Below are 12272 nucleotides of genomic sequence, written 5' to 3'. Positions count from 1 at the left end.
TCATATGATATGATGATATGATGAACATTAAGTATCTGTGACGAGTAAGTAACTCTGAACACTAAGTATCTATGACCAGTAATTAACTCTGAACAGTAAGTATCTATAACAAGCAAGTAACTATAATCTGTAAGTATCATCACTAAGTAACTCTGAACACTAAGTATGTATGAACAATAAGTAACTATGATCAGTAATTATCTGTGGCCAGTAAGTATGTATGATCAGTTACTAACTTTGAACAATAATAAACAATGACTTGCAACTTTTGTAACACAACACAACTCCGAGACATGGCCGGCAGAAGGCACTTCGTTCCGGGGATGTTTGAACCAGTTGGGAATCATATGATATGATGATATGATAACTATAAACGTTAAGTATCTATGACCAGTAAGTAACTCTGAACACTAAGTAACTATGACCAGTAATTAACTCTGAACAGTAAGTATCTATAACAAGCAAGTAACTATAATCTGTAAGTATCATCACTAAGTAACTCTGAACACTAAGTTTGTATGAACAATAAGTAACTATGATCAGTAATTATCTATGACCACTAAGTATGTATGATCAGCTACTAACTTTGAACAATAATAAACAATGACTTGCAACTTTTGTAACACAACACAACTCCGAGACATGGCCGGCAGAAGGCACTTCGTTCCGGGGATGTTTGAACCAGTTGGGAATCATATGATATGATGATATGATAACTATAAACGTTAAGTATCTATGACCAGTAATTAACTCTGAACACTAAGTAACTATGACCAGTAATTAACTCTGAACAGTAAGTATCTATAACAAGCAAGTAACTATAATCTGTAAGTATCATCACTAAGTAACTCTGAACACTAAGTATGTATGAACAATAAGTAACTATGATCAGTAATTATCTGTGGCCAGTAAGTATGTATGATCAGTTATTAACTTTGAACACTAATAAACAATGACTTGCAACTTTTGTAACACAACACATCTCCGAGACATGGCCGGCAGAAGGCACTTCGTTCCGGGGATGTTTGAACCAGTTGGGAATCATATGATATGATGATATGATAACTATAAACGTTAAGTATCTATGACCAGTAAGTAACTCTGAACACTAAGTAACTATGACCAGTAATTAACTCTGAACAGTAAGTATCTATAACAAGCAAGTAACTATAATCTGTAAGTATCATCACTAAGTAACTCTGAACACTAAGTTTGTATGAACAATAAGTAACTATGATCAGTAATTATCTATGACCACTAAGTATGTATGATCAGCTACTATTTTTGAATACTAATAAACAATGACTTGCAACTTTTGTAACACAACACATCTCCGAGACATGGCCGGCAGAAGGCACTTCGTTCCGGGGATGTTTGAACCAGTTGGGAATCATATGATATGATGATATGATAACTATAAACGTTAAGTATCTATGACCAGTAAGTAACTCTGAACACTAAGTAACTATGACCAGTAATTAACTCTGAACAGTAAGTATCTATAACAAGCAAGTAACTATAATCTGTAAGTATCATCACTAAGTAACTCTGAACACTAAGTATGTATGAACAATAAGTAACTATGATCAGTAATTATCTGTGGCCAGTAAGTATGTATGATCAGTTACTAACTTTGAACAATAATAAACAATGACTTGCAACTTTTGTAACACAACACAACTCCGAGACATGGCCGGCAGAAGGCACTTCGTTCCGGGGATGTTTGAACCAGTTGGGAATCATATGATATGATGATATGATAACTATAAACGTTAAGTATCTATGACCAGTAAGTAACTCTGAACACTAAGTAACTATGACCAGTAATTAACTCTGAACAGTAAGTATCTATAACAAGCAAGTAACTATAATCTGTAAGTATCATCACTAAGTAACTCTGAACACTAAGTATGTATGAACAATAAGTAACTATGATCAGTAATTATCTATGACCACTAAGTATGTATGATCAGCTACTATTTTTGAACACTAATAAACAATGACTTGCAACTTTTGTAACACAACACATCTCCGAGACATGGCCGGCAGAAGGCACTTCGTTCCGGGGATGTTTGAACCAGTTGGGAATCATATGATATGATGATATGAAGAACATTAAGTATCTGTGACGCGTAAGTAACTCTGAACACTAAGTATCTATGACCAGTAATTAACTCTGAACAGTAAGTATCTATAACAAGCAAGTAACTATAATCTGTAAGTATCATCACTAAGTAACTCTGAACACTAAGTATGTATGAACAATAAGTAACTATGATCAGTAATTATCTGTGGCCAGTAAGTATGTATGATCAGTTACTAACTTTGAACAATAATAAACAATGACTTGCAACTTTTGTAACACAACACAACTCCGAGACATGGCCGGCAGAAGGCACTTCGTTCCGGGGATGTTTGAACCAGTTGGGAATCATATGATATGATGATATGATAACTATAAACGTTAAGTATCTATGACCAGTAATTAACTCTGAACACTAAGTAACTATGACCAGTAATTAACTCTGAACAGTAAGTATCTATAACAAGCAAGTAACTATAATCTGTAAGTATCATCACTAAGTAACTCTGAACACTAAGTATGTATGAACAATAAGTAACTATGATCAGTAATTATCTGTGGCCAGTAAGTATGTATGATCAGTTATTAACTTTGAACACTAATAAACAATGACTTGCAACTTTTGTAACACAACACATCTCCGAGACATGGCCGGCAGAAGGCACTTCGTTCCGGGGATGTTTGAACCAGTTGGGAATCATATGATATGATGATATGATAACTATAAACGTTAAGTATCTATGACCAGTAAGTAACTCTGAACACTAAGTAACTATGACCAGTAATTAACTCTGAACAGTAAGTATCTATAACAAGCAAGTAACTATAATCTGTAAGTATCATCACTAAGTAACTCTGAACACTAAGTATGTATGAACAATAAGTAACTATGATCAGTAATTATCTGTGGCCAGTAAGTATGTATGATCAGTTACTAACTTTGAACAATAATAAACAATGACTTGCAACTTTTGTAACACAACACAACTCCGAGACATGGCCGGCAGAAGGCACTTCGTTCCGGGGATGTTTGAACCAGTTGGGAATCATATGATATGATGATATGATAACTATAAACGTTAAGTATCTATGACCAGTAAGTAACTCTGAACACTAAGTAACTATGACCAGTAATTAACTCTGAACAGTAAGTATCTATAACAAGCAAGTAACTATAATCTGTAAGTATCATCACTAAGTAACTCTGAACACTAAGTTTGTATGAACAATAAGTAACTATGATCAGTAATTATCTATGACCACTAAGTATGTATGATCAGCTACTATTTTTGAACACTAATAAACAATGACTTGCAACTTTTGTAACACAACACATCTCCGAGACATGGCCGGCAGAAGGCACTTCGTTCCGGTGAATCATATGATATGATGATAACTATGAACGTTAAGTATCTATGACCAGTAAGTAACTCTGAACACTAAGTATCTATGACCAGTAATCAACTCTGAACAGTAAGTATCTAAAACAAGTAAGTAACTATAATCAGTAAGTATCTATGACCAGTAAGTAATTCTGAACACTAAGTATCTATGAACAATAAGTAACTATGATCAGTAATTATCTATGACCAGTAAGTATGTATGATTAGTTACTAACTTTTAACACTAATAAACAATGACTTGCAGTTTTTGTAACACAACACATATCCGAGACTTGGCCGGAAGAAGTCACTTCGTTTCGGGGATGTTTGAACTAGTTGGGAATCATATGACCATATGTTCGAGATTTGTTTTGGAACAAATCACTATTTTTTGAAGGAAACTTTGGAGTTATTCCTCTATATTATTTTTCTATTATATAAGTCGAAGCATGGCGAATCGGTGAACTATATATATACATGCCATAGGAACAATCGGAAAATTTAAAGAAAAAAATTAAACTTTTCCAGTTTTCAACAGATTTTCATCAAATTTGAAATATAGCCACTATGCATTATTCTAGAATTTCGGTTTTTATTTTATGAAAATCGGTTTACTATATCATATAGCAACCATACAAACAATCTTTAGATATATATGTAGAAAAATGCCAAACTTTAAATGTAAAACTGTAATTATAAATGTGTATGGAAATATGAAAATGTATTAATTCTCAAGTATTCAAATGTCAATGATCCCTGCTAAACACTTTCAATCATAATATAGTTTATGTATTTCCATTGAAGCTAGTTTACTGCGCTTTAAAATATTTGTTTTCATTTGCACAAATTTTACGAGCTATTGACGAACACAAAACATAAACAAGAAAGGAAGCTAACTTTGGCACGCCGAAGTTTATATACCCTTGCAGATAGAACTTCTATGAATAGGAATCCATACAATATAAATTATATATACTTGTGTTAAAAAACAATGAAGTAATACCTGCTTTCATTTCATTCACCTATACATATTATATTTGCAGTTTTACATTCACAGATTTGCATTTTTCCTCTACATCAAACGATCGTTTGTATGGCACCTATATGATATAGTCGTCCGATTTTTATGAAATTTTCCACAAAATTTTAGACTTATATAAAATGGCTATACCTCAAATTTGATGAAAATCAGCTGAAAACTAAAAAAGTTATAAATTTAATTGTATTAATTTCTCGATCGTTTCTATGGGAGCTATATGATATAGTCGTCCAATTTTCATAAAATTTTACACAAAATTTTAGAATAATATGAAATGGCTATATTTCAAATTTGATTAAATTCTGTTGAAAACTAAAAATGTTATCGCCACCGCGATTGTCAGTCTTCCGACAACAGCCACCGCCATTCTCATTCCTCTCAAATTTCTCGATCGTTCCTATGGGAGCTATATGATATATTAGTCCGATTTTCATAAAATTTTACACAAAATTGTAGAATAATATGAAACGGCTATATCTCAAATTTGATGAAAATCTGTTGAAAACTGAAAATGTTATACTTTTTAATTGAATTAATTTCTCGATCGTTCCTATGGGAGCTATATGATATAGTCGTCCGATTTTCATAAAATTTTACACAAAATTGTACAATAATATGAAATGGCTATATCTCAAATTTGATCAAATTCTGTTGAAAACTAAAAATTTTATAATTTTTTTTGTAAAACTTTTCCGATCATTCCTATGACAGCTATATGATATAGTCGTCCGATCCGGCCCGTTCCGACATATATACGAGTGAGAGTATATAGAAGACTAACTGCAAAGTTTCATTCAGATAGCTCCAAAACTGAGAGACTAGTTTGCGTAGAAACGGACAGACGGACAGACGGACAGACGGACAGACGGACATGGTTAGATCGACTCGGCTGTTGATCCTGATCAAGAATATATATACTTTATATAGTCGGAGGTGCCTCCTTCACTGCGTTGCAAACTTCTGACTGAAATTATAATACCCTGCAAGGGTATAATAACTACTACCTAATACTTTAGTTGAAAATAACAAATAGTCATAAAAACAGATTTCCTTTGAATATATTATTAGCCTCTTAAGTTAAGTAATAAATAAGTTTATTCCAGCTAAGTTCGTCATAAAACTTGAGCTCGTCGCATCAATATAAATAGTATATAATTTAAGTTTCGTATAAAAAATTAAAACAAACAAACTCTGATGATTTATTATCCATTATCAAAAGTGCAATAAATTTATAATCGATTAGTTTTATTAACATTTTTTTTAGCTCACTGTACCAAGGTAAGTGTTCCTTTGATTACTGTACTCAAAAGAATGCTGCACTGCATCATCATCATCATCATAGACAACGTCGCACAGGTTTCACTTTCGCTTGACCAGCGTTTAATTCGCAACGAGGAGGCGGAAGAAAACGGCGGGGCGTGTGCGCAGATGCGACGCCACCGTGAAAAATGAAAAATGAAAATGATATGACCATGTATGGACAACCTACTGCTGCCAACTATAGAGCGATCCTCGGACACCGGCCAGTAATGGTGGTAACAATAAATTAAGGTTCTATTTTTGTAGCTAACTTGAATTACCGGGGTAAGCGAAGCCGGTTGTCTCTCTGCGACGAGTTAACAAGTTAGACCTAAAATAGAAGATGCCGCTGTCCAGTGTGTCCTCCACGCCATCGGAAGAGTGCTGGAAGCGGAGTAACGCTTGCTTGACCAACTTGTGGATGTGCACTCAGGAAAATTATGTTTAGTTTTAATTTAAATTTAAAATATTCCGGCATTATAGTGACTTCATCTCATGATAAATTAAGAAAGAAAATAAGTTATTTTTTTGGTAAGCCAAACTTGGTATGTCCTTTAAGTTTGAAATTATTTCAGGCTAACATTTGCTAAATCAATATAACATAATATTATAATGATCACTTTTTTAGGAAAATTGAATTTTTAAAATGCTATAGCTTTTGTAAAAATTCATTTATTTCAATTCAGAAACCGTTCCTATGCTAGTTTTTATTAGTTTTATAAATCTGTATACTAAATTTAAAATTTGTAAACATTAAAATTTTTGTCGATTTTTGACAATTTTAATGATGTAACCCCTTATCTTTTTTTGCAAAAATCGAAAAAATTGTCTAAATATTTTTTTCATCCGGAAATAGTTAGATCGATTCAGCTGCTGATGCTGATCAAGAATATATATGATTTATGGGGTCGAAAATTACTTCTTCACAGTTTTACAAGCTTTAGACTGTTACTAGAATACCCTGAAAAGGTATGGTATAAGAGCCAATTGAAGCTGTAGTTCTCTTCTACCTTACCTCTAAATAATTAAGCTTACATTAATGCTAATTTGGACGTTATCCCTTTCTAACTTGACATTAAATAAATCTTAAAGTTTTTAAGGTTCGTTCTTATATTGACAAGTTCTTTTCTAATTAACTAAGTTAAGAAAGGACTTGTTTTTTCCTCCAGGTGTACGGCTGCAGGTACAACATGAAAATTAATAATGCAAATAAATTGTTAACTTTAAACGCGCAAATTCCAGTCTGCAAACATCTCCCGTGTGTGTGTGACAGAGAAAGAGAGATGGGGATGGGTGAGTGGGGCGATTGGGGAGATTCTGCCGGCAGCGACCACTTGAGGTCAGTTCGATCACGATCGTGCGTTGGCAGAGCAGCGACTGAGACAGCGGCGACGGCAGCGCAGCAGCCGCCAAGATCACGTCGACGAGCCTCCTTCGGAGTTTTTGGTCTCTTCCACCTTCTCCTCTTTGTGCTGTCAAGTGGCGTGTGTGTGTGCGAGTGTGAGTGTGGGGCACATGGGAAGAAAATACTGGGGCAAATTGATAAAGAAATTAAGTAATATTAAATTAGGAAATTTCTTCCAGAAAAACAGAAGTTGTAATAATTATTATAACTTAAATTTACTAAATATGTTTAATATTTCAAATATTTTTTTATTAATTCGCAATTTTCTTCTGTGAGTCTAATTAATATCTTGCCTAGGTCAGCCCACTTTTTCACCCAACAGAGCGAGGAGCGTGGAGCGTTGGACAGACTGCTGATCTGTTTGGAATTCGAGCTGGAACGTCCCGTCGCCTGATTACATGGCTGGCACATTTTAATTGATGATCCAAACAGCAATGCCTGAGTTTATAGCTTTGTTTGGCATTTTTTCTCTCTTTGCTTTTCTCCTTTTTTTGCGTACTTCTTGTCCGGTCTTTATGATTATTGCTTTGACTTGTTATTTATTTGTTTTTTTTTTAGGTCTGCTCTGCAATGAAAGCGGGTTTCGAGTGTTTTTCAAACTTCAAAATGCCCTGAAATAATATTAGATTTCTAATAAGTTATTTGGAAACCTAAAATATCAATACTTTATGACTAATATTTAATAGATCTCGCCACATTGCGTATACGTAATGGAATATTTGTACGACTTTAAAATGTAAGCTTATCTCTGAGAAGCTGTCTTTTCGAATCATTTTCAAGTGCATTTTTTATGATACCTTTTTATTTTTGTTCACTGTGTGTGTGGTGGGTGTGTGTGTTTAGAAGATTCGTGCAAATTATACGTTTTCAAGATGCGAATGACACATTTATTTCGCCACATGATTTTGCTTTTATTGAGAATGTGAAATGTTACAATTATAATGTTTCTACGCTCCAACTCGTGTTTTTTTTCGTTCATCTATTTTCAACTTCTATCCTCGTCGCCTCCCCAGGTCCCCCTTTATTCATTCTCTTTTGCCTCTTCTTCTTTCCCGTTCTCTGCGTCACCAGGCAGAGTCGGTCGCCAGTCGGGCCCCCTTATGGCAGCTTCTATGTGTGGGTCCACATTGTTACCTATACACGCACTCTGCCTGCACACATTACTGTATAATACACAGGAAGAAAAAATGTATATTTAATCAAAATGTATGGAAATCTTTAAAATATTATTTAAAGATCAAGAAATAAGGTCACCAGTGCACTATATTCCAGTGAAGAATAACTTTCAAATCTTAAAGAAGTAATTTATTACCTTTTACCAAGAAATATACCATTTTTGCCCTAATTAAATGACTAGATTGAATCTATTTTAATGTCATTTTTTGTAGTGTACACATAATATAAAATCAAGTATACGTATTCCCTCGTATCACAATTTCAAGAGACGCTAATAGAAACGATGCCGCGCAGTCAGGGAATTTTTTATTTTTTTGTTTTAGCTCAACTGTTGCCAACGTCAAGTGTTCGGCTGATGCGCGTTCAATAAGAAATCAAAAATAAATAATATTTTCCACTTGCAAGCGCCGCAAAATAAACAACAAAATAATAATGGACGGATGATGAAGCTGCGTGTGCTGATGCCACAGAGAAAGTTCAATTTTGATTGACAGCTAAACAACAAGAACAAACGAGAATCAGATCAATTGATATTGGATTTGAGTTGCTTTTCATCAAAAGGGGGAAACGGAAATGCACTGCTTGCGGCTTGTTAGGTGTGGTGAACAGTTGTCCTTATTACTGTTGTAATACTTTACCTGAAATATTAAGAAACATGAGGAAATCTACAAATTTCATTAGTTTAAGTCTTTAAATACTTATTAAGTGTTCTATTTTAGTAATAATAACAAACTAAGCAAACTGTTAGAAATCGAGATTTTGTATATTAAATATTCATTGCATCACCTATAAAGTGGAATATACTTTGTTTATACTACATTTACCCATTGATAAGGAAGGGTACTCCGAAACAGACTTTGATTCGCAAGCCATCAGTCCCCTCCTCTTTTCACCCCATATTCACATACGCACTGGGAACTGCTCCCAACTGGATTTTGACGTCACACTTGGACTACTATATATTTCGCAAAGTCCACTAGCACGCTTGCACCCTGTTCAGACAAACAGACGGACAGACAGACAATTTCTATGCACTTGGGCTTGGGAAATCGAATCGCAATCATCTGATCGCCGATTCGAACGAATCCGACCGACAAATCTCCCAATTAATGGGGAAAACTGCGCACCAAATGAGTTCAATTGCTGGGTTAGCTGATGATTCGGACGGCGATGGGCGTGGCGCGTGTGTCCACTGAGGCCTGACATTTGCATTAATCTTAATTGATTAATAACAATTCAAGTTCAAAGCTATTAAGCGGAAATATCCGTGGCAACTAGAGTGCAACAAGTATGCAAAGTTATATGTTATGAGACAAGTAAACATTGCTCCGATCATGAAGATGGATGCCCAATATGATGTAACTATATATAAATTTTAAGAATTGTTAATAAAAGCCAGTTTAAATTGCTTTCGAGGCTTCTTTTATAGTCAAGGAGCTTGACTATAAGCATCATTATTATTACAATTATTATTCTCCTTGGGATTTTCACAAATTTAGCTAGAAACCCTTGCGATCAATTAGATAATATCAATTACAAACTAAAACTGTAAACGCTTTCTTTTTAGAAAATTTAATGCTTGGCAGTTTTCTTGTCAGTTTCCTTGTCATCTTTATCGTTCTCGTTGCCATCGCTTTCCTGATCCTGATCCGCCTCGTTTTCGTTTTCATTCTCCTTATTTTCCTGCATCAGCTTAAGGGCCTTGATTGCCTCGCGATCCTTCTGAGACTTCTCCCAGGCCAGCTCGAAGGGATATTCCAAGGGCTTAAGTTCGTCGGGACACTCTTCCTGATTGGGAGCCGTGGCCTGATTGATGGAAGCACCTCGCGTATGGATCTGTTCCAGCTGGGCTGCATTGTGGACTTCCGCATTGAGACCCGTAATGAACTCAAACAGCTGCTCCTTCGTGTAGATGTTGGGCAGTCCGCGGCGCTCAAAAAAGTTGACAATGTTGCCACAATCTCGCATGAGGAACTCCAGGACACTGGGATGCTTTGGCTCGACGCTCTGGGCCACATCGATGAACCAACACTTACCTTCGAACCACAGGATGTTGTACTCGCTCATGTCCGCATGCACCAACTTGGCCTCGTTGTACAGCTTGTGCATGGCGGCCACAATCTCTTCGTAGGCGCAACTCAACTCTGCGGCACTCAGTCGGGCATCCTTCAGTTTAGGCGCGGCGTTGTGGTTGTCGCCGATGAAGCGCATGACCAGCACATGCTTTTTTAGGACCACCACATCAGGAACATTCAGACCGATGGCCTGCATCCTCATCAGGTTGTGCATTTCCTTCTCCGCCCACATATTGATGATGACGCGATGGTTTTGCTTGCTGAATCGATCCTTGAAGCGATAATCGTCCTTGATGTACCGATCCCGCTGCTTGAACTCGTTCAGGGTGGTCTTGAATATCTTGATGGCGCACTCTTTTGGCAGAAGATGCGCTGGCATCAGTACGCCGCTCTGATGACCGTGCTCGTTGCTCCCCGTGTAGTTGGCATCCGAGTTGGCGTGCAGAATGACAGCCTCCTTGCCCGTGGATATGATGCCGTTGATCTGCTCGAGTATTTGATTGTTGATCAGCTTGTACAGCAGCAGACGGGTGCTAGCATCCAAGCCCATCTCGGCGGTGGCCACTTTCTCGTGCTTATCAGACCGTCCACGCTTGGAGTAGGCCCTCAGTTGGTTGAATACCTATAAAACATTGAGATATCTGGTTATTATCTACATTTCCCTTTGGATGGGCTTGCTCTCACCTTGTTGGACAGCTTCATGTCAAAGCCAGCTCCATCGCCGGTGGGAAACTCTGGCGGAAAGGACATTACACGCTGTGCATTACGCACTGCACACAACTGCGGATCGTGCTTGGTGATCATCTCGCCCTCTTTGTTAACCTTGAAGCCGCAACGTGGAATGGCATCAAGCTGCCTTTCGTTCTCCTCAAACCGATCCCAGTCGTGCTTCAGCTGCTCTAACTCATCCTCCTCGTAAGCATCCTCGGCGGTGTCGTGCAGGAACTCGGCATCGCCGTCGCGCAGGAACTTGTTTAGTGTCACCGTGACCTTGGATTGCTTATTCTGCTTCCGTTCGATGCGTCGCAGCTCCTCGTTGTACTCGTGATCGAACTGGGACTGCAGCATCTGCGCAATGACGGCGTCACTGTCCTCCTCCAGCGCCGGAATATCATCGGGCAGCAGTATGTCACTGTCGTTGAGTAGGGACGAGTAATCTTCCCATTCCTCGGCATCGCTTGGTTTTTGCAGGGAACATCCCGCCACCTCAGAGTAGCTAGACGAGGGGCTCGGGATAGCTGCTCCTTGCCAAATGGAGGGTATGCCATGCTGAGCCACTGGCTTCTTTTGCTTCTGCAGCTCCTTGTCGTGCAGCTGATGGGCGTACTGCTCCGACATTATGTCCGCCAGGTTCAGAGCCTGCACAGGCTCACTGGTCTTAACCCATGGTGACGACATTCTAAACGTAGGAAATGTTAATTAGACACTGAATTGTATAGGGCGCTTCACCGACAAACCTTTTGGCACTTGGCTGGACACTTTCGAGACCCGTTTCGGTGGTAATTGTGTGGGGAAGTCTGTGAACCAAACACAAACAAACCTCTTGTAAGATCCTCACCAGCTGCTTTTAGCAGCGGATTTGAAGTGTCCGGTCTCGGTGAGTGTTCTATTTTATAGCGCGATGGACGCGCGGCAGTAGGCAAGCAGTTGCAACTCTGTTGCAATCGTTTCTTCCTTGTATTTCACCAAAAACAATGCGACTTTTCCTGCGATTGTGAAATTATGAATGGGCAAATGAATTAGAGATGGGCAAAAGTCACATCGCCTCACGAGACAGCGCTGCCAATTGGATATGCAGCTAGTGCTGCCAGAT

General features: G+C 37.5%; 1 protein-coding gene and 1 long non-coding RNA gene across 2 annotated transcripts; both read right to left on the bottom strand.

Annotated features, from left to right (window-relative positions):
- Nucleotides 1-8068: 8068 nt before the first annotated feature.
- On the bottom strand, nucleotides 8069-8773 carry LOC147644012 (uncharacterized). The gene is made up of 2 exons (XR_015271224.1): nucleotides 8521-8773; nucleotides 8069-8371 (listed from the first exon to the last, which is right to left on the bottom strand). It is a non-coding gene; the product is annotated as an uncharacterized LOC147644012 (long non-coding RNA).
- A 1016-nt stretch (nucleotides 8774-9789) lies between these two features.
- Nucleotides 9790-12217, bottom strand: LOC110179157 (serine/threonine-protein kinase RIO3). The gene is made up of 3 exons (XM_020946544.2): nucleotides 11917-12217; nucleotides 11144-11858; nucleotides 9790-11081 (listed from the first exon to the last, which is right to left on the bottom strand). Exons 2-3 carry the CDS (start codon nucleotides 11855-11857, stop codon nucleotides 9957-9959), a joined length of 1839 nt encoding a protein of 612 aa, XP_020802203.2. The 5' UTR covers nucleotide 11858; nucleotides 11917-12217; the 3' UTR covers nucleotides 9790-9956.
- Nucleotides 12218-12272: the final 55 nt, after the last annotated feature.

The sequence above is a fragment of the Drosophila serrata genome, unplaced genomic scaffold, assembly GCF_035046125.1.
Source record: "Drosophila serrata isolate PLE 108 unplaced genomic scaffold, ASM3504612v1 contig_240, whole genome shotgun sequence".
NCBI lineage: Eukaryota > Metazoa > Arthropoda > Insecta > Diptera > Drosophilidae > Drosophila > Drosophila serrata.
This window is presented reverse-complemented; position numbering and strand designations above follow the sequence as displayed.